At 41.0% G+C, this 20,185-nt stretch overlaps 1 protein-coding gene across 1 annotated transcript in view; it reads right to left on the bottom strand.

The window, feature by feature from the left end:
• The window catches only part of Fbn2 (fibrillin 2), a 186,384-nt gene that overhangs the window by 66,045 nt on the left and 100,154 nt on the right, over window positions 1-20,185 (bottom strand). Inside the window, exons 18-25 of the mRNA XM_005069091.4 lie at window positions 19,508-19,633; window positions 16,620-16,745; window positions 11,564-11,683; window positions 5,122-5,259; window positions 4,543-4,593; window positions 3,967-4,092; window positions 746-973; window positions 122-247 (exon numbers count right to left, since the gene is read on the bottom strand). Of these exons, the coding sequence (XP_005069148.1) occupies window positions 122-247; window positions 746-973; window positions 3,967-4,092; window positions 4,543-4,593; window positions 5,122-5,259; window positions 11,564-11,683; window positions 16,620-16,745; window positions 19,508-19,633 (1,041 nt within the window). The remainder of the gene's footprint in view (window positions 1-121; window positions 248-745; window positions 974-3,966; window positions 4,093-4,542; window positions 4,594-5,121; window positions 5,260-11,563; window positions 11,684-16,619; window positions 16,746-19,507; window positions 19,634-20,185) is intronic.

The following is a 20,185-nucleotide window of genomic DNA, read 5'->3' as shown; positions in this document are numbered from 1 at the left end:
GACAGACAGAGAAAAAAGGAGGAAGAGAGGGAGAGATTATATTTCACTGAGAAGGTAGGCTTTTGGAGGCTGTATATTCACCACAAAGGCAGGGCTTATCAATGGAGAAAAACAGCCCTACCTGTACAGTTTCTCTCCTCCATGTCCAGAGCGAAGCCATTATTGCAACGGCATTTGAAGCTTCCAATCGTGTTTCTGCACTTTCCGTAGGTGCACATCCCGGGAAAGGCTTTGCATTCATTGATATCTGAAAGCAGAACGAAGCCCAACAGTGGAGCTGCTTGGCAGGAATGAGTCCCTCCACAGCCTTAACTTAAAAATCTATCTCCATAGACCATAACTGTGCAGCCGTGGACAGGGAGAGCTCCTGGAATCTGCAATGACTACAGAGATGGCTCAGGAAACGTGGCCACCATGGAAGAGATTCTCCACCCTCATCTGAGTCTCACTTCTATACACCTGACTGTTGTATATGAGGAACAGCAGGGACAGGCATCTCTCTGCTACTGAGGAAGGGGGCAGGGCTAACTCTCCCCAGGCTATGCCAAAAGGGAAGTAGAGGGACACAGACGTGCAGAAAGAGAATGATTAGCATTCTGTTTCCCAGCTTTCTATCAGTGCTGTGTTTTACATGTAGTTTATAGTTTCCGACTTTGGGTTGGCCACAAATCACATCTTGAAAACAAATCCCATTCTCAGAGAGTGCCCCGGGAGTGTGTCGGGCCAGGGACTAGCTTGCAGTTACCTTTGTAAAATGGACGTCCAGTGAGGATGTCCCCTCTGTTAGCAAAACCCGGGCCCCGGGGACACAGTGTCTCATATTCCTTGGTGCCAGGTTTGGGGCATTCTTCACATTCTGTACCCCAAGCTGCCCCAACTGCACAGCAGCAGGCGTCCATGCGGAACTTCCCAGGAACGGGGTGGATACATTCATCCTCATCCCATTTCAGGAAGCATTGCTCCACACGTATATCTGCATGGAGAGGACAGGTGCAGGCTGAGTTCAAGTTGGAACACTCACTGAACATCCCTATACCACGTCTGGTCAGTGACTTACACACAGTGGTCTCAGGCTACCTGTGCTCAGCTAAGACTGTCCCATTTCCTAAAGATTCTGTCTTCCTCAACGGTAGTGCTGGCTGAAACCGACTCAAGAAAGCAGTGCATGACGGTGGGTCTGGAGACAGGCTTAGGATGAGAAATTGGTCTGTCACCACCTTGAACGGACTCCACAGTAATAGCCATTTAGGGAGAGTGAAGGTGAGGCTCTCAGTAGGCTATTAAACTCTCACAAGGAACCCCAAAAACTATTCTGACGTCATGACACTTCCATGGTCTTGAATTTCCTCATTAGAAAAATTATTTCAATGATGTACTCTTCTTTTTCATTAGCCTAAAATCATTTTACAGCAGTCCTGTTTGGGTCCAGTCAGTCCTGTTAGGGTCTAGTCAGTCCTGTTAGGGTTCAGTCAGTCCTGTTAGGGTCCAGTCAGTCCTGTTAGGGTCCAGTCAGTCCTGTTAGGGTTCAGTCAGTCCTGTTAGGGTTCAGTCAGTCCTGTTAGGATTCAGTCAGTCCTGTTAGGGTCCAGTCATACACAGAAATGGTCAGCAGTATCATTGCCGCACCCCATTTGCAACCTGGTAAAAACCTATTGAATTTGCTTTACTAAAACATTATGTTCTTACTTCAAGTGGGTTTTGTTCTGTCATGATAAATTTTGGATCTGGGTTTTCTCCTGAACTGTGTGGACCCATCAGCTTCTTCACCATGAAGGGGCCAAATCATTTGTTTAAATGAATGAGCATATTCCTCTTAACTTCCAACTATCCCAAACTGTATGTTAGTGCTTAGCCTGAGTTACCCAGCATCTTCACATTGTCACGTGCCAATCCTCTCCATCCTCAGAATGAATCGATTTAGAACAACTCAGGTGCTGACAAAGGCTTCCATTAGGTACAAGGCTCAAGAACCCCATATTTTGTTTCAAATCACTACAAAGGCTTGCTGTGCAAGAATGAGGACCTACATTCAGTTCAGATCTCCAGCAATCTCTTTAAAAGCCAGGTGTGGTGGTTTACACCAGTAACTCAGGTTCTGGCAGGCTCTGGGGGTTCATTGCCCACCCAGTCTAGCCAAAATGGCAAGCTCTAGATTTGGTGAGAGAACATATCTCAAAAAATGAGAGAGAGAGAGAGAGAGAGAGACAGAGAGAGAGGGAGAGACAGAGACAGAGACAGAGAAGAGAGAGAGAGAGAAAGAGAGAGACAGAGAGACAGAGAGATTAGGACTCAAAAAGAAGGTGGAGAGCATCAGAAGATGCCAGAAATTGACTTCTGGTATACTATGAAGTCACCCACATATACATGTGCTCAGACATGCACACATCCCCAAAGAAGTAAATCAATAAAATACAAAAATGCAAAGAATCTTATTTTTCTGTGTTGAATATATACTTTCAAAAGGATTCCATATGAATCACAGCACTGCTTTCCATACAAATTTAAATGTGCTGCCAAAATTAACTTAAAATAAAGTCTTTGTTATAGTAAATTAAACTGTGGCATTGCAGATTTAACTACCACTTAACCACTAGTGAAAAATACTATTGATACATTTAAATACCTAAAGATTATTTAAAGCCAGGCGTTGGTGGTGCACACCTTTACTCCCAGCACTTGGGAGGCAGAGGAAGGCGGATCTCTGTGAGTTCGAGACCAGCCTGGACTACCAAGTGAGTTCCAGGACAGCCTCCAAAGCCACAGAGAAACCCTGTCTCGAAAAAAAAAAAAGATTATTTAATATGGCATTACCATTGTTCATGCTTTGTCTACCTTCTTAAATTCTAAACACAACAATTTACATGGAAATGATTTACAAACTAAAACTGAAGGCCTCAAGTAGACCTCAGCATGGCAAGCATGGGTCTGGCAGGGCTTGCCCTCCCCCACTCCTCTGCCTTGCTAACCTGTGTGATTACACTCCTAAAGCTACCCACCAAGGTCTATTCCCTTATTTGGTCACTTCTTCCTCCTGGGGCTGACGCCAAGGTCCAGCTATCAAAGTACTGAAGTCCAGCAATCAAAAATCCTCTTTTGGTTACCCTAAGTAACATGCCCAATCAAAACATACCAACACATCCTAACACAGGTTTCCCCTTTTCCATTTAAACTGCCATTTGCCTATGGGCCATGTCTGACTCCTCTCTATCCAGAGGCCTTCAAGTCAAACATCCCTTCTCCCTCCCCTTGCTCCCCTCTTTCCCTTTGTCTCCCTTGTCTCTTATACCCCGTCTTTGTCCCTCTGTGGCAAATAAATCTACTTTGAGCTGAGAACTTGATCTTGGGGTGAACTGAGCCAACTCCAGTCCTTTCAAAAACTTTAATACCCCACAGGTTATTGGGAAAAGGTATCTATCAAAGAGAAATTATTGCTTACCTATAACACAAAATAAGTGAAAACTTTATTTTTCCATTATGAAATGCAAATTCTGACAGCTATGGCACTGCTAAAGACTAAGGGCCAAGCCACTATCAGTATAGTGTTGGCAAGGGTTCTGTGCATTTTAGATCTTTACACTTTAATGGTGGTAGAGGAGGGAGCAGGATGATTGACATACCTTTGCCCTTCTCTTCCCCCTTCAGTGGGAAAGCACAGTTGCAGTGAGCTAGTACATGCTAACATGCTGACTTTTTTCAACTCTAGGTTCAAGATATGCCTAGCTTTCTTCGATTTATATAATGGGAATAACTCAACTTGTCTAAAGTAGCAGAGACCAAAGCTTAAGTGACAGTTTTTTCGTTTTAGTTGTAAAAATGTTTTAAATAGGAACTATTTTAATAGAGCACATATTTCAATATCATGGAGTGATTTTCCCCACCAGTATGGACTCTGGTTCTGGACTTTCCCAGAAGACAAGAAGCTGACGGTTAGCTTCATGCATGTGGACAGGAAAGCCTGCATCTTACCCAAACACACACGGCCAGTTCCATCCAGTGTGAGGCCTTCAGGGCATTCGCAGTGGAAAGAGCCTTTGCTGTTGACACAGCGTCCATTTGGACAGACGCCAGGAAACACCTCGCATTCATTAACATCTGTGGGGAAATTCAGCAAGCAGAAGGATAAAGACTTTACAAATAGAAAAAGCAGGTGTAGCCTCATTTCCTGTGTAGTGTATTCAATCTGCAACACCGTGGTGTGGGTTATTACTTTAGTCAAAGCAAAAATATTCCACAACGTAGCCACCAGCTTTCCGGGGCACCAGCTGTGCAGACGGCCACAGCCTTGCTGTCCATAAAAGTGCAGTCCAGACATGCTCCCTTGCCAGCTGTTCTGTGCCTTGAAGGCTGGGGACTTCCTTATGAACTGTATAAAGAGGAGAAATGGGGGCCTGAAGGTATTTCCTAAGAGCACTGTGCTGATTACACTGAGTTATTTTAATTGACATTTCAAGGGTCTTGAAAATAGCAACTAGCTCCTTGAGTGTGAATAGTTAATTTTAGGCACTTCTCTAAGGATTTGTTCCATTCAAGAATGGCACCCACCTTCACAAGTCACACCTTTGATCCTGGCAAACCCTCTGGGGCAAGCTGCGTCTGTAGGAACAACAGGGCAGAATTTGGCTTCGTTATGAAAAGACTACATTTGTCAGGCTCAGTATGAAGGAACTGAAAACCAAAGCTTGGTCTCAGAGGCCAAGGGACCAGTTGTCTTCAGTTCAGAACGCTCGCCAATTGCTGTGGCAACACCATCAGCGCTGACCCAGATTGAAATTATGTCTCTGACAATTCCTCTCTGCTCAAACCGACAAACGAAATAAAAGCAAACGAATCAAAGCCTCAAGGACAAGGCCATCCTGTCCTCCTGGGACACATCCAAACAAGGACACTGGGTTTGAGCCAATACTCTTTCCATGTCTAAGACACTTAGGCGGTCTGCTCACACTTACAGGAAAACTCACATGTACATTTCAAAAGGAGGATGAATGCCACCTGGAAAGACATTTTTGGAGAGAAGACAGCACAGCAGTCTTCCCCACTAAAGACACACTGTGAGAAGGAACGCCCATTGACTCAGAGATGATATTCCAACCAATAGCTCTGATGGCCAGGTCAAGCTCCTACCTAGCTCACAGCGCTCACAGGGGCTCCCCCAGGCAGCTCCGAGAGTGGCGCAGCATTCGGACTTGAGGGTGGCTCCGTTAATGTTCACTTCACAGCGGTTGTCCTGGATGTTGAGCCAGCATGTCCCTTTCAGGCTGTCTGAAAAGGAATGGAAGAGACTGAGAAGCTCTTATCCCGGAAGAAAATGAACTCTGTGCACACCAAAGGGATGTGTTATGGTGTAAAAAGATACAAGAGTATTAATTCTTAAAATCATTTTTATACCACATTCTTTGAGCATAACTGGCATGTGCCTGCGTTTAAATACTGCATAAGTCAAATACTGAACAGCACTATCTCACACAATGTGGCTATTGAGTATCCACTAGTAAGTCGAGGAGAAATAATCACTGTTGCCCAGTGGTTTATTCCAGTGCTAGGAACATGGTGCATTGCCATGATAATACCATAGCACCACAGGTAGAAAGGAACAACCTCTATGATGTGTGCTTTGACAGTTAAGAACATTTATGCATATCATTTTTATTTTCCCTCATTCTTCCCTGAACAAGCCAGTCAAAATCTACATTCTATTCTAGGAGAGCCAGTATTTCCATTACTGTAGACATTTATTTGACTAATAACTTAAAAAAATCTACAAAAAACCCAAAGATGACAAATACATGATAACACATAATGGTTAGACCATCAGTTATCCCTTGGTCATACAAGGTTTGTTTTCTCTTAGGTATTTTGTCCTGAATGCTCGTCTGTAGTTTTAGCTCTATCTCCAATACTAATACTTTTTTATCTTCAATGAGTTGAGGGCATAGAGAAATAAAAACGATATAAAAATCTCATAGCAATCTGACTACCTGAGATAGCCACTCCTAAATTTTGCAATGTTTCCACATCTCACTTAACTTTTTCTTTTTAAATGGTAAATTAGCGAGCTACCACTGACATCTAGCTTTTGATCCCACATGTGGTAAAGGGAATGGTCAGTGGCCAGTGAAGTTTTGGACAGAGTGACAGATTTTAATTGAACAAAAAGTAGATGACAGCTGATTCTGAAGCAGTGGCGACGAGTTTATTCCAAGCTGACAGGGCAAATACTGACTGCCTGTATAGCTGCATGCTTAATCTTCTTTGTTTTCAGTTAAGCGTGTATGATACTGGCAATATTCCTCACTAATTGCTGATGCACAGCTCTGGGTGTGCAGATAAGAAGCCTGCATTCTTGACAGTCTCCTCAGATTATTCTGAGAACAAACCCTTAAGAACATATTGCTGCATACAACTGGGGAATATTGAAGTATATTTCCACAGAATTTACTGTAATCTCAGTTAATTCTATCTGCAAAGCTTTACTTCTAAATTCAACAATAGAACATAAACAAAAGGGGCTTCATAAATTAATAGGGGGAACTATGAGAGAAGTAATTATGATGGCTGTGGAGCATCCCAAGAAGTTGCCATGACCCAAATCCTCTGGGGATAGAGATTAAGCTAAAGCAACAATTTTTTTTCCTTGATCTAATGCAAAAAGTTGTGGGCAAGAGTGTGAGAGGAGTTGTGTTAGGATGTAGGAAGAACTGAGAGTGTGGGCAGAGCTGGGTAAGGATGTGGGAGGAGCTGAGGGTGCTGGAGGAGCTGGGTGAGAGGAGAAGCTGAAGGTATTGGAGGAGAGAGAGGGAGAAGCTGAAGGTATTTGAGGAGCTGGGTGAAAGAGGGAGAAGCTGAGGGTGTTGGAGAAGCTGGGTGAGAGGGAGAGAAGCTGAGGGTGATGGAGGATCTGGGTGAGGGTGTAAGAGAAGCTGGGCAGCTGCTTTGCTCTTTCCTTTGCCTTTGCTTTTTCCTTTTTCTTTGCTTTTTCTTTGGAGCAGTTTTTGGTTTGGGAAAAATTTATATACACTCTAGAAAGGCTGACCCAGCAGCCAGCATCTATCCCTTCAAAAATGGAACATACCTTACAGGTTTATATCCATCAGGGCCATGACACAGAGGAAACAGACCCTGCTGTAAGATCATGAATTTAAATCTTCAATTATCCATATAATGACTGGCTTATCACCCTGGCTTTGGCTACTCAGACTAAGATAACCTGGGATAACAACTGCTACTACTCACTGGGTTAGTGACCCAAGTCAATCTAGAGTCTCCCTATCTACTCAATGTGTCCAAGGTCAATCTAGTAATTTGGTGCTGCCATCAAGATCTACTCAGCGCAGTCAGATCCTAGGCTCTCACCACACAGCACTTCACTTCTTAGGGTGGCACTGCACTAAGACACAAGTTAGGAGCTCATTGACACTCATGCTTTTTATGTACACACATAGACATAGGTGTAGAGATTTGATTATGGGTTAACTAAAATGTCTGAATAAAATAAGTCAGGGCAAACATCTAGATGAGATGGAGATAGATACAGATGGAGAGAGAGAGAGAGAGAGAGAGAGAGAGAGAGAGAGAGAGAGAGAGAGAGAGAGAGAGAGAGAGAGAGAGACTGAGATTTTATCCAGGATGCTCAGAGAAGCTCGACTCTGACAGCTTAATAGAAACAGGAGGAGCACAAGGCACAGGCTTGGGTGAAGACCATCCTAGCCACAGAGACCAAGTGCAGCTGGACACGCGTGAGCAAAGGCCAGTGTGGCTCAGTGTGGAAGGGCAGCAGGCAGAGCTGTGGGGGATGGTCACAGCAGGAATGGTGTCATGAGGGTGACAAAGGTTTTGGCAAGGATGGCAACCTTGTTCTGAGTAATTGGAGGAGCTACAGTTTTTAATCACTACGGTTCCCACAAAGGAATGACACATGCTGACTTGTCTTCCAAAAGATTGCCTGAGGGCGATGTAGAAACAGACTGTAGGCAGGATGCTTGGGAGATGAAGGGAAAATGGAGTCAACAGTATTAGGAGGAGAACTAGACAATGAAGATTAATCTTTTGCATAGGAAAGGAAATGGTCACGAGAGTGAGAACCAGACTACAAAAGGGAGGAATCTGTCCCAATTCTGCATCAGACAAGGATTAATATCCAGCACACACAGAAAACTTCAAAATTAACGCCCCCACACACAAAATCCCAAGTCATCAAGTGAATATAGGGACTAATAGACTGAACAGTTAGTTCTCAAAAGAAGAAATACAAATGACCAATAAACTCTTGGCAAAGTGTTCAACAGTCCTAGCCACCAGGGAGATGCAAATTTAAACTGCTTTGACATTCTGTCTCATCCTGGTCAGAATGGCCATCATCAAGAATGCAAAAGACAACACAGGCTGGCCAGGGTGTAGGACAGAGGGAACTTATCCAATGTCAGCAGGAGTGGAACTTAGCAGAGGAACACTGAAAATCAGTGTGGAGGTTTCTCAAGAAACAGAAAACAGAAGTGCCACAGATGACTCAGCAATACCACTCTTAGAACAAAAAAGCAAAAGGCTCTTGAGCTAACATATGATGGGGATACCTATACATTGTGTTTATAGCTTCACTACTCATAAAAACTAAGACATGAAACAAGGTTAGATGTCAATCTACAGCTGAACCCATGCAGAAAATATGTACATACAGACATAATAATGAAATCCTGTGTAGCCATGACGAAAAATCAAATGATGACCTTTACAGAAAAATAGACCCAATTGGAAATGGCTAAGTGAAATAAGCAAGATTCAGAAAGACAAACATTGTATGTAGAACATAGGTTTAAATATCTCTGTGTGCACTTGTGTGGGTGTTCATACATGTATATTTATATATCACAACTAGAAAGGGGATGATGAATGGGAAATAAAGAGATCTTAAGGGAGGTGGCAAATAGATACGATAATGGAATACACATAATAGGTAGGCAGAAAGGGTGATCAATTAGGAAAAGAGAATGAATTAGTTTGTGTAGAGATAGTGACAGGGACTAATGGAGGACAGGGGGTGATGAATAAGAACACAGAAAAACAGAATGTGTATATGAAGATGGTGTGATGAAATCTATTACTATGTTAAGCTAACATAAAAGAAATTTAAAATTAGAAGAGAAATAATGAGTGGGGATGAAAAGTGGCTAAAATATGCATAACCAGCAAGCAAAATCCATAGGTTGTGCTTATCCATTCAATGTGAAGCTAGGGAGTAAGGCATCAATGCTGAGGAGGAGAATTTGGGGTGATAGCTCAAAGAATGGAGCTGCCATTGGTGAAGATAAAAAAGTGTCCAGGAAAGAGGATTGAGTTTGAATATCAGAACCTGGCTTTAGGTATGCTCTGTTGCTGTGTCCTGAGACATCCAAATGGAAACAGCTGCAGCCAGGTGGAAGCACAAGCCTGGAATTAATGGAGAGGTGAGGATGGATTCATGGAATTGAGGGACAGGGGTGAGTGCACACAGGGAGGCAAAGAGATTAAGGACCAACTGGTGATAGACTTCCGGCTGGAAGCCAGGAGGATAGGAACGGCAGAGCAAAACAAATTAAAAAGAAAAAAAGGAGCCCGAAAACAGTTGGTCGTGGGATGTCCACACTGCAAATCCTGAGAAAGTGATTGGCAGAGTTCCTCGCTAATAGTCCACCATGAGTAACAGACAGTGGGCTCCAACAGCAGGGAACGTACTGTTCTTTTATGTCCATGGGAGCTAGGGACATGGAGCAAGAGTTCATGCAGACCCAGGACAAAGACACAGGTCTGGACTATAGTGCACTATGGAACTTGAGCATAGCAACTCAGGAAAGGTGAATCAAATGCGTTGTTCTGTCATGCTAACCAAGATACAAGAGTCTTCTAAACATTTATAAACCACTAAAGACCATCGTGAGTATATCTGAAGAGATTAACTCAAACTCTGTAACTATTCTTAGTACCCAATGAAGTCACAGATGGTCTAACTTTAAATTAGTAACCACAAAGTAGATTTTTCATTTCCTAGTGACTTAGACCCTGTCACTAGAGGTGGCAGGGTAATCACGGATTAGATAGCCCCATTGAAGACATGTTCAGGGCAGGTTGGAGAAAAGGTGCTTGTCAAAAAGCCTGGCAACCTGGGTTCTGCTCCTGGGATTCTCATGGTGGAAAGAGAAAACCAACGGAAACCCTCAAATTTTATCACAATGAATGAAAAACTTAAGATACTAAGTGCGGAAATGTGGTGGTATTTAGTTTAGTTGTTGGCAAGTGGAAGGATGACTTTATGATTTGTGCATAAAACGTCTTTGTTTCATTAATAACTACAAGAACAAAAGGCCATGATGATAAAAGTCTATATGATGAATCAGGAAGAAGAATATCTTTGATGCTCAAGTAGCATACAGATTGCTTTCTCAGACTAACGCTGAGTTCATTTCCTTTATATAATAAAAATAACTCCATCTTAGTTGAAAATTGTGCTTTAGCAGAAATATTTCTGCCTTGCAGATCTAGCCCCACACCCCCAACATTGCTAATTAGATTAAAAAAATGGAGCCCCGAGCAATGCTCAAATTTCAGTGGCCAAGTTTCACTAGAAAATGGACACATGAGTGACTCCAACGGTGGTTCCATTAATAATCTTGACCTTGGTCATTACTAATTAAAAGCAAATAGGTAAGCTAGAACCCAACTCTTTATGGAGACAATGATGAAAATACTGGTATCTTTACTTAACTATTAAATCACTAATTTATTTTGGCTAGATTCAAACAAGAACTTGCCAATTTATATGGCACTGTGTAAAGTTTCCTTTAAAGGTGGGCATTAGGTAGCCAGGGTAGGGTGGGGCATGTCGCTAGATGTAGACAGAAATGACTGGGGCAGACCTTTCCCTTATACATGACGTTTTTCCCTAGACCAGACTTCCTTGCTCTGTATATATTCTGTGTCATTATCAAGACCTGGTCTTGAGCAGGCATGGTGACCCTAGCCTGCTGTCCCAGGATCTGTGAGTCTGCGATTGTGAATTCCCAGTCTGCCTCCTCTGTATCAGGTTCTAGGCCAGCCTGGGTTATACATCAAAGTCCTATCTTGGAGGAAAATCAGAATGAAAGATTTGGCCTTATTATTATCCCTAGAGATTTTCCAAAGCAAAAAAAAAAAAAGACTTATCTTCTTTTCTTTGGAGCCTTATCAAATTGTGATGAATGAGAGAAAGGAAAATACTAAACTCCCTCCATGCGTTCATGTTTAAAAATCTTCAAATTCTTGTCCTGTGAACTGAATCCAAATCCCATCCTGTCTTTGATTACTAGAGAAGGTTTAAAGATCTGTGATAGGGATTTGACGGTACCCGTGCATAAAGCATTTGAAGGGTCAGAAATGTATCTATACAGAAATGCTTACACAGCATCATATATCTACTGGCACGAAAGCCGGGCAACGGAACTGTTTAAAAGCCTGCCTAACTTCTGCTTTTCTGCTCTCCTGCTGTCAGTTCTGTTTCCAGCACAGGAAGGCTGAGGTGTGGGGTGACCTTCACAGGGAATCCCTATAGGAATCTCACCGATGCAGACGAGTCCCGTGGAACTGAGCTTGCTGCCGGGCGAGCACTCACAATGGAAAGAGCCGAGGTTGTTCCTGCAGGCCCCATTGACACACGGGTTGCTCTCACATTCATTTACATCTACAATCCAGAAGGAAAAGATTCCGTTAGAGCTGCCTTGTGTTTCTGGAAAATATTATTCCAGCAAGCCTCTCTATGCCAGAATGTCTGGTAAACTTGGCTCTTATAATTTTAATATGGTTCTACAAGGCCTAAAGTGAGTGGGGAATGAAGACATGTGTTCTACAGCCTGGTTACATATCTACATGACTGGAGACTTGGTAGGACCATTAGAAACAGTCTACTTGGAAAAAGGCTCAGTATGTGCCCCTTCTGTGACTGTAACTACATATAGCTGATTTCGTTTGCTCTTTTAATGGACTGTAACTCAGGTGAAATCCACTGGCACAACAAAGGTTGATTATAGTTCTGTGGGGTTTGAAGACAAAGGCATACCAACATTGGTTTTTATTCTGAACTACTAGGGGCAAACCAAGAATCAAGGACTGGGATATTTATGCTGGCTACAGAATTCTCCCCAGTCGCCACTCACCATTGCCTTTCTCAGGGTCTTTACAAGTTATATGATTGCTTAATTAATTACTTTACACAATTAAATTTGGTAAGACATAAATTAGGAAAACTAGAGCTGGGGCAGGGTGGGGAAACTGTTTGGTGATAGAGCACCTTCCCAAGACCCTAAATTTAATCTCTAGAACTATTGAAAATACAAAGAAAATAAATTAGATTGAACACAGCAGCACTCCATGAATACTGCTCTCAGTCTTAAATCAAATCATATACCAGCTATCTAAGCAATTTCTATTGATGACAAAAGCAAACAGAATCATAGTATGTCTACATTTTCAAGACATGTCTAAGAAATTCTCAAAGTTATAAAGTTAAATAGCTTAACACATGAGTTAATAAAAGGTAAACACAGGTTTCAGTTGAAATATGAGGGACAACATCAAGGACACTTTCCAAATAATCCAATTACTCAGCTACAAAGGCCACCACTCAATCCCATCTGTACTTGCTTAATTATTCCAAATACAGCAATGCATCTCAACACTTTTAGGTTAAACAATAGGGTTTCTGAGATCCCAAGACCTTCCCCTCTACATATATTTTTGGATTTAATATAGACACTTCTTTTCTTTAAAGCATTGGAGAAGACTTGTAAGTAAAGCTAGAAGGTTCTAATGCTTGCTTCTGCTACATCAAGTGAAATGTGAATAACCAATCTTGAAAGCGACAGGCTCAGAGTCCATTGCCTGTCAATGAGTTAAAAATATCATCTCAAAAATCTATGTACAAACTCCAAAGACATGTTTACATAGGAAGAGGAAATCAATGGGGCTTAAACCCTAAACAAAGAACTATAGGCAAATAAGGAATGATGAGAGCAGGGAAGATGTCCCAATTGGGTATTCAATACAAAGTAGTCAGCCCTAAAAACATATACATCCAAATAACATAAATGGACTGAGTCAATTATATTAATATATTTAGACACACACACACACACATAACAACAATAAAAGAAACAGAGGCCATGAACTTGAGAGACAGGTACACGGGAGGAGTTGGAGAGAGAGAAGAGTTGAGGAGAGAATTATAGAATTAAATTTTAATTAAAAAATCTATGTGGAGAGTGATTACTGTCACTTCAGAATGCCTAAAGATGTGCTCAGGTATTAATTTAGCTCTTGAACTACAAATAACTGGGGGAAATATGAGTGCATTTTGCTTTCAGGTTGCTTGCATCAGAAAAGGACTTCTTAAAAGAGAAATACAAATATGTATTATACACTAGTTCCAATGTTAGGCTTTTCAATGAAAATAAATGCTCTACAGTGCTTTCATGAAAATGCAAGCACAAAAAAACTAGATGAGCAGGAAGCAGACAATCCACCTGAGGGTATTCCACATTGAATTCTCCAATTAATTCATTTGTGAGAAGAGGCCCCCAAAAGAAAAGTGCTGCTGAGACAGCCATTTTGGATTAAGCAATGGCCAACTCTAACACTATAAACACATACAGCTACAACTACAAATATCAGCTATTTCGTTTTCCCTTAAATACAATGTTTTTATGGTATAAATGTCGTGGTAGCAGAGACTGAAACAGTTCACTGTACATTTCTCGAAATAAACTTCAAAGCACATCTGGTTTACATTTAACCAGCTATGTCACTGGAAACACAATCTAAACCACAGCACTTGATGTAAAAATTTTAACTTTCGCAGACTCCTCCAGCTCCAGCAAAATGAAATGGTTTTTTTTTTTCCCGGAACCTCAGCCTAAAATACAGTGGAACTTCCTGCTTATTGGTACTGTTGTTTATTATATATTTAAATTAATCTACTGAAAACATGAGTTACACATAGAGTAAGTGAACAGAGAAAATAACAGATACATAAAGCTGAAATTTGCAAAGGATCTGGTACCATTTCTCAGTCTAGCCCACGAAAGGCTAGAGTGGAGAGAGCTCAGGCTGACAAACAGACTGTGCCGAATGGTGGAAGTATGGAGACTCAAGGAGACGAGAGATGAGAAGCCTCTGGGTCTGTACATATGTAACTCTGAGGAGAACTTCAGATGAAAGGCAAATAACTTAACAATGGGTAAAAAAAAAAGTTACTTGGAAGTTTCCGGGGTGATGGATATTTATCTTAGATTTCCACCAACATCGTAAGGTTGGAGCAAAAAATATTGTTCTATTATTTCGTCTTTATTCATATACCAGGAGCTTCTTTCCTATGAATGACAGATAAGTTGTGCCCGTAACAAAGGAAAAACTAAGGTTTATGAAGAACAAGTGCCCTTCGAACAAAACAAGTAAAGACATCTCTCCAACCTTCCTTGTTGGATGCTTTGTCACTGAAGTACCTTACAATTTATGTGACCGTCCAACATTTTGCTACTAAATGTCTTACTGTCTTTTGCCCATTTGGTAGTTCACCTATCTGTACCTCTCAGTTCCATCTTACTTGTTCTGACAATTCAGTGTACATACCAGACCCCAACTACTTGATCCCCACTCTTTTCTCATGCCATCCATCACCAGAGGGTGTGGTTGCGTGTGACAGAGGGGAAACAGGACCTTAACTATGAATAGCTCTGAGCTACTCAAGATGACATCTCATCTACTCTTGCTTTTTATGTTTCCTGAGAGTTAGACAAACATACCCTTTAATAGAGAACTGAACTGATAAAACTGATAAATGCAGCCCACGTGTGAATAACCAGGAAAAACAAAAAAAATGTTAGAAACCCCTTATCTCATCATCCCTCTGTAGTAACACACATGTGCGCGCGTGCGCGCACACACATACACACACACACACACACACACACACACACACACACACACACACACGGAAATCTGACTGACAGTCCTTTCTGATCAAAATTCCAAGAATGCATTAAGTGTTGGTTATGGAAACGTTTTTCCATTATGTTTTCAGTAAGGAAGAGAAGTTACTAGAGGAGCATTGTTAATGTGTTTTGCACATTCCTCTAGTTATCCAGAATGGCCCAGAGAAGATGGTTTAAAACCTGAAATTCAAAAGTTCACATAAACTTTATCTCACTCTATTTTATTTGGAACAGTAAAGTGGGTTTTAGGAGTAAGAATGGAAGCCAGAAAATAGAAAACGTCACATATATTGTTGAGGAGTCAGAGTAGGGTTTACAACAGAAGCCTCTCATTCTTAGAGAACCCCTTGACCATCTGTGGAGAACAGGTGACAAGCACTCCAACCCAGGAAGGATGGGTGTGTACTGTCAGACAATAAAGGAAACAATTACCTCAGCTAAGCTAGGAAAATGTGATTTTTACATAAATGATTATCTCCCACCTCCTTGGTTAATTACTGTTTTTCAGAGGTCCCTCCGACTCAATCCAATCTTAGAACTGTGCTTTGTAATTGCATTCCATTGGCTTCAGCTGAGACATTTGTGTTTTGGCATCTTGTTCAATAGTCCTAATTTGCTTCTATCCACAAGAATGCTTTGAAGTTAAGAAGATGAAGAGAGGATGCAGGATGCTAACATCTTTTTTTTTTTGCATAATAGTGCACTTTTTCTGATGGTGGAGTCCTGAGGAGAATTACGCCCACAGAAAAAGAAAGGTTTATTCTGCAGTAATTAATATTAGCTTTGTTAAAACAAGTTACTATTTAGAAGCGTAGCTGGATTTGAGCATATGATTGGAGCCCTCAGCAGGCTCATATTGTAGAAACCAAAGGAAGACAATAAAGGGTAGTTAAGAAACAGATTATTCTGAAACAGAACTGCGATTAAGATATCAAGTCATTCCTGAATGAATTCATGTCATAACCCGAGTCTTACTGAAAACAGATACTTCCTTAAGCATTGAGTTTGGTCAAGAAACTTGCACCGCAGAAACTCATGGCATAAAACTGGAGGTTTTAAAATAGTGACCTAGTTTGGGTCTACAAACCCAAATGATATCCTTCAACTTGTCAAACGGAAAGGATAATTTTCTCAGACTATGTATTTCAGTGAGAAATTAGTTTCACATCGACTCCAAATATTTTTCTGGGTCAAGACTTTGACAGTATCAACCATCCACTTCAAAAGGAAGTGGCTGGCAGCTGAATGCTGTTGGGATGTAGGTTTGTAGGTTAATGTGTCACAGTGATTTTGTTTTTTTAAAGGGCAAACCAAGTGAACAAAATCAGGAATTTTATTTTAACAAGTTAAATAATATGGCTCTTTCTGTTGGTTCTTCCAAGTGCTTGCTGATATTCTACGTGAACAGAACAAACCAACAGTGTTTATGAATTGTGTTTATATGAATGCTATTTCCAGAACTTCCAAATCAGTGGGCAGAGATCATAAAATAGGGAAGATATACATACACATGCACACATGCATGCACGCACACACGTGCTTTGACAACACTCCTTTGCCATGACTGCTGCTGATGTATCCTGAGATGCTTCCTGGGTGCAGACATGACAAGTCAAGGAAGACAGCCCTTACCTTCACAGGTCTCCGTCTCTGTCCGAAACACATAGCCTGGGGGGCATGTGCAGCTGTAACTCCCTGGGGTGTTTCTGCATAGGCCATTGTCACAAAGCAGTCTGTTTACCAAGCACTCGTCAATGTCTGCAAACAGTCAGCAGAAGACAGGAGGTGGACATGGTAAACGGCATATCACACAGACCACCTATATTTCGTTTTTATTTGTTTTGTCTCCCACTCTGACTCAGTATCTTTATGCCACACTACAGCAAATACACACAGCACTATTTAGATGGTACCTTCTTACACTGGTGGATGCTTTCAAGATCTTTCAATGCCCTTGAAAAAATATGTAAGACTTAGCAACCGCTCATTTTTTATTCTCCTTCAGTTGCCCTCCCACACAACTCCCTAAATGCCATTATGTTAAATTTATTTTAACATTTAAAGCACTGATAAAATATGTCAGAAAGTTGAACTCGTTTGCTGGTAAACTTACATATGATAAGAATATGGTATTTTTCATTTTTCTGATTAACATTCCAAGAATGCATTAAGTGTTGGTTATGGAAGTGTTTTCCCATTATGTTTTCAGTAAGGAAGAGGAGTTACTAGAGGAGCATTGTTGGTGTGTTTTGCACATTCCTCTAGCCATCCAGAATGGCCCAGAGAAGACCGTTTAAAACATGCAGTTCAAAAGTTCACATCAACTTTATCTCACACTATTTTATTTGGAACAGATTTCACTATGTAATTCAGGCTGGCATCAAATTCACTCACTGTGGGCTGACGTTACAGGCACTGACTTCTTATCAGCAAGTATAGTTACCAAGAGGAAGAAATAACTATCCTTGGGGATAAAGAGTTCCTTTTGCTGAAAGTTACATTTCTCCTCTTGCAAACAGTTGCCCTTTGTCAAACGATACAGTGTCACCCTGGCAATGCTGAAAGCAGGATCAGAAAATGATTTTACATATCATTGCCATAGGTAATATTATCTTTCTGTTTCATTTGCGTTTTCCCCCACTCCGGATGCTATGTTTTGCTCTGATTCAGACTTTTAATATGTACAGTCACTCTTCTTCAAAGGTGTGGCCCCTCGTAGCTTGACCATGCTTCAGTGGATGGTCATAAAACCGATGCATATATGTACAGCACAAGTTGGATTCAACTAGTTATTTCTTTTTTAAATAAGGGATGAAGTTGGAGGGATGGGAGAGTAGAAGATGGAGGGGTGGGTGTAGAAGGAGCTGGGGGAGGGGCAGGAGATGTATGATGAAAATACTTTGCATTCACATATGAAATTCTCAAAAAAATAGACACATGTTTAAAAAAACAAAAACCTAATCCCAAATAAGGTCACATCCTGTGTTCCTGAGGTTGAGGACTTTGATGTGTTTACTGAGGGACACAGTTCAAGTCCACCAGAAATGGGTGAGGAAATGATGAGTCAAACACTTGGCAGGGTATGTTTTTATTTTATGAGTGTGAGTGTGTGCATTGCCTGCCTGCCTGTTCATGCACTGCATGTGTACAATGTCTGTGAACAGCAACAGAGGGAATCATGCTTCCTGAAAACCTGGGTCACAGATAGTTATGAACCACCATGTGGGTACTGGGAAATGAACCCTGGTCCTCTGGGAGAACAGTCAGTGCTCCTAACTGATTCGACATCTCTCCAATCCCTTTATCTGTAAATTTTAACAAACATCACATATATGTAAAGTGTGACAGCTATGTCACCTGAGTTCTGAGTGGGAATGCTCACAGAATTTTCTTTGTTTTTAAAAAGGTCCCACCCACATGCCCATTTGGAAAGGTCTCCTTCTGCTGAATAAAAGGTTTGGTTCATCCTTATTTATTGAGACAAGATTTCCAGCCTGGCTTGCCTGGGACTATGACAGCCATTGGGCTTGAATACCTGATCCTTCTGACTCCCAAATTCTGGGATTATAGGCATGTGCCACCACCTTTGGTTTATGGGGTGCTGAGGCTTGAATCCAGGGCTACTAGAGTTCTAGGCAAGCTCCTAGCATTGGTCCCAAACTCCTGGCCTATCTGTCTGCTTTTAGAACTGTTTGATAATCTTTGGCTGATACTGTTTCCTGTATGTGCATTTAAGTCTATTGAAGTATATAGTAATAAGAAAGTAATTTCAGTCCATCTGTACATATCTTAAACTCAAGATCAAATGGGTATATTCAATAATAAAACCATCAGCAGAAACACAGACTATTAAGTTTCTTTACTCATAATCATCAATTTTTGGGTTACAAAAGGCATGAAGGAAAATTTTAAGTATTATGTATAGCTTCAACAATGCTCATCTTATGAAAGTGGACTCAACCGTTTTGTAGGACAGTTTTGATTCTGTCCAGTCTCTTAAACATGTAAACTCCTTATCTTCCTCCCTTTACTTCTGTTGGATGTAAATTACAAATGAGTTTTTTTCACATTCTTTTATAAGTTAAAAAAGTATAGCCTAATCTCAGCTATCCTATTTGGGCACGCCATAGCAACTAGTGGTTTCTTGATAAAGTTAAGGTTCCTCCAACCCGGAACACTGCATTTTCCCAACTTCTCATTATCAAGTGCGTTAGCTTTTGAAATCCACACCTCACTGAAAACATTTATGATTAAGATAACTACAGAGAATCAGTAGGTGAATAATTCACTATTATTCACTCATTGGGGGGAAAAAGATTATCTTAAGTAGACAAGTATCCCCAACAAATTGGATACTGTGTTGTGGAACTCATTTCAAATCCCTTTGCATCAATGTACGATCAAAGGCAGTAAGAGAAGCTAAGAGATTTCTAGTTTTCATCATTAACTGTCGTTTCTTCTCTTAGCCATGGAATTAAACAATATGAGTAGCTCTTGTACATGCACCACCAATAACTTACCAATGCAGTTTCTTCCAGAAGCATCTGGTTCATAGCCACTATTGCAGTTACAGCGGTAGCTACCCCTCAAGTTTTCACAGATCCCATTGGCGCATATGTCAGGGTCCAAAGCACACTCGTTGATATCTGAATGGAATGTAGCATGTTTAACACTCACAGACACCTGTTTGTTGACAACTGATCTAATAAGGATTTTTTGACATGTGAAGTATCTAACTTTGAAAACCTGCAGTTTGCCTTTTAGAAAGAAGGAGGAAATAAGATAAGAAAATAAAACTGAAGGAGACAAGAAACTTCATTGGCAAGTCAAGGGGAAAATGAAAGGGGCTGGCAGCACCCAAATAATCAAGTCATGTAGTACGTCTATATTTTTGACAAAATTAATAAAGAAAATGTATAGGTTGTTGCCTCAAAATCCAAAGAAAAACTCAATTGAATAGGTATTATAGCCATCTAATTAAAACATTCAGATTTATTAGGAAGGCCTGTATGATTTTACAGGCACAGGATGCTCTTGCTTTGTTCTCATATTTAGCAATTACTTCAGTAATAGTATACGTAGTGCTTCCCATTGTTAATGAGTAGGAAAGAATGCAGAAGACACTAGAATATGGGTACTTGACAACCCAATGATTTACAACAAGCCACAGTCATGACTACTGCTGTCCTGAGCCGCGA

The sequence above is a fragment of the Mesocricetus auratus genome, unplaced genomic scaffold (genome assembly GCF_017639785.1).
Source record: "Mesocricetus auratus isolate SY011 unplaced genomic scaffold, BCM_Maur_2.0 Super-Scaffold_6730, whole genome shotgun sequence".
Lineage (NCBI taxonomy): Eukaryota > Metazoa > Chordata > Mammalia > Rodentia > Cricetidae > Mesocricetus > Mesocricetus auratus.
This window is presented reverse-complemented; position numbering and strand designations above follow the sequence as displayed.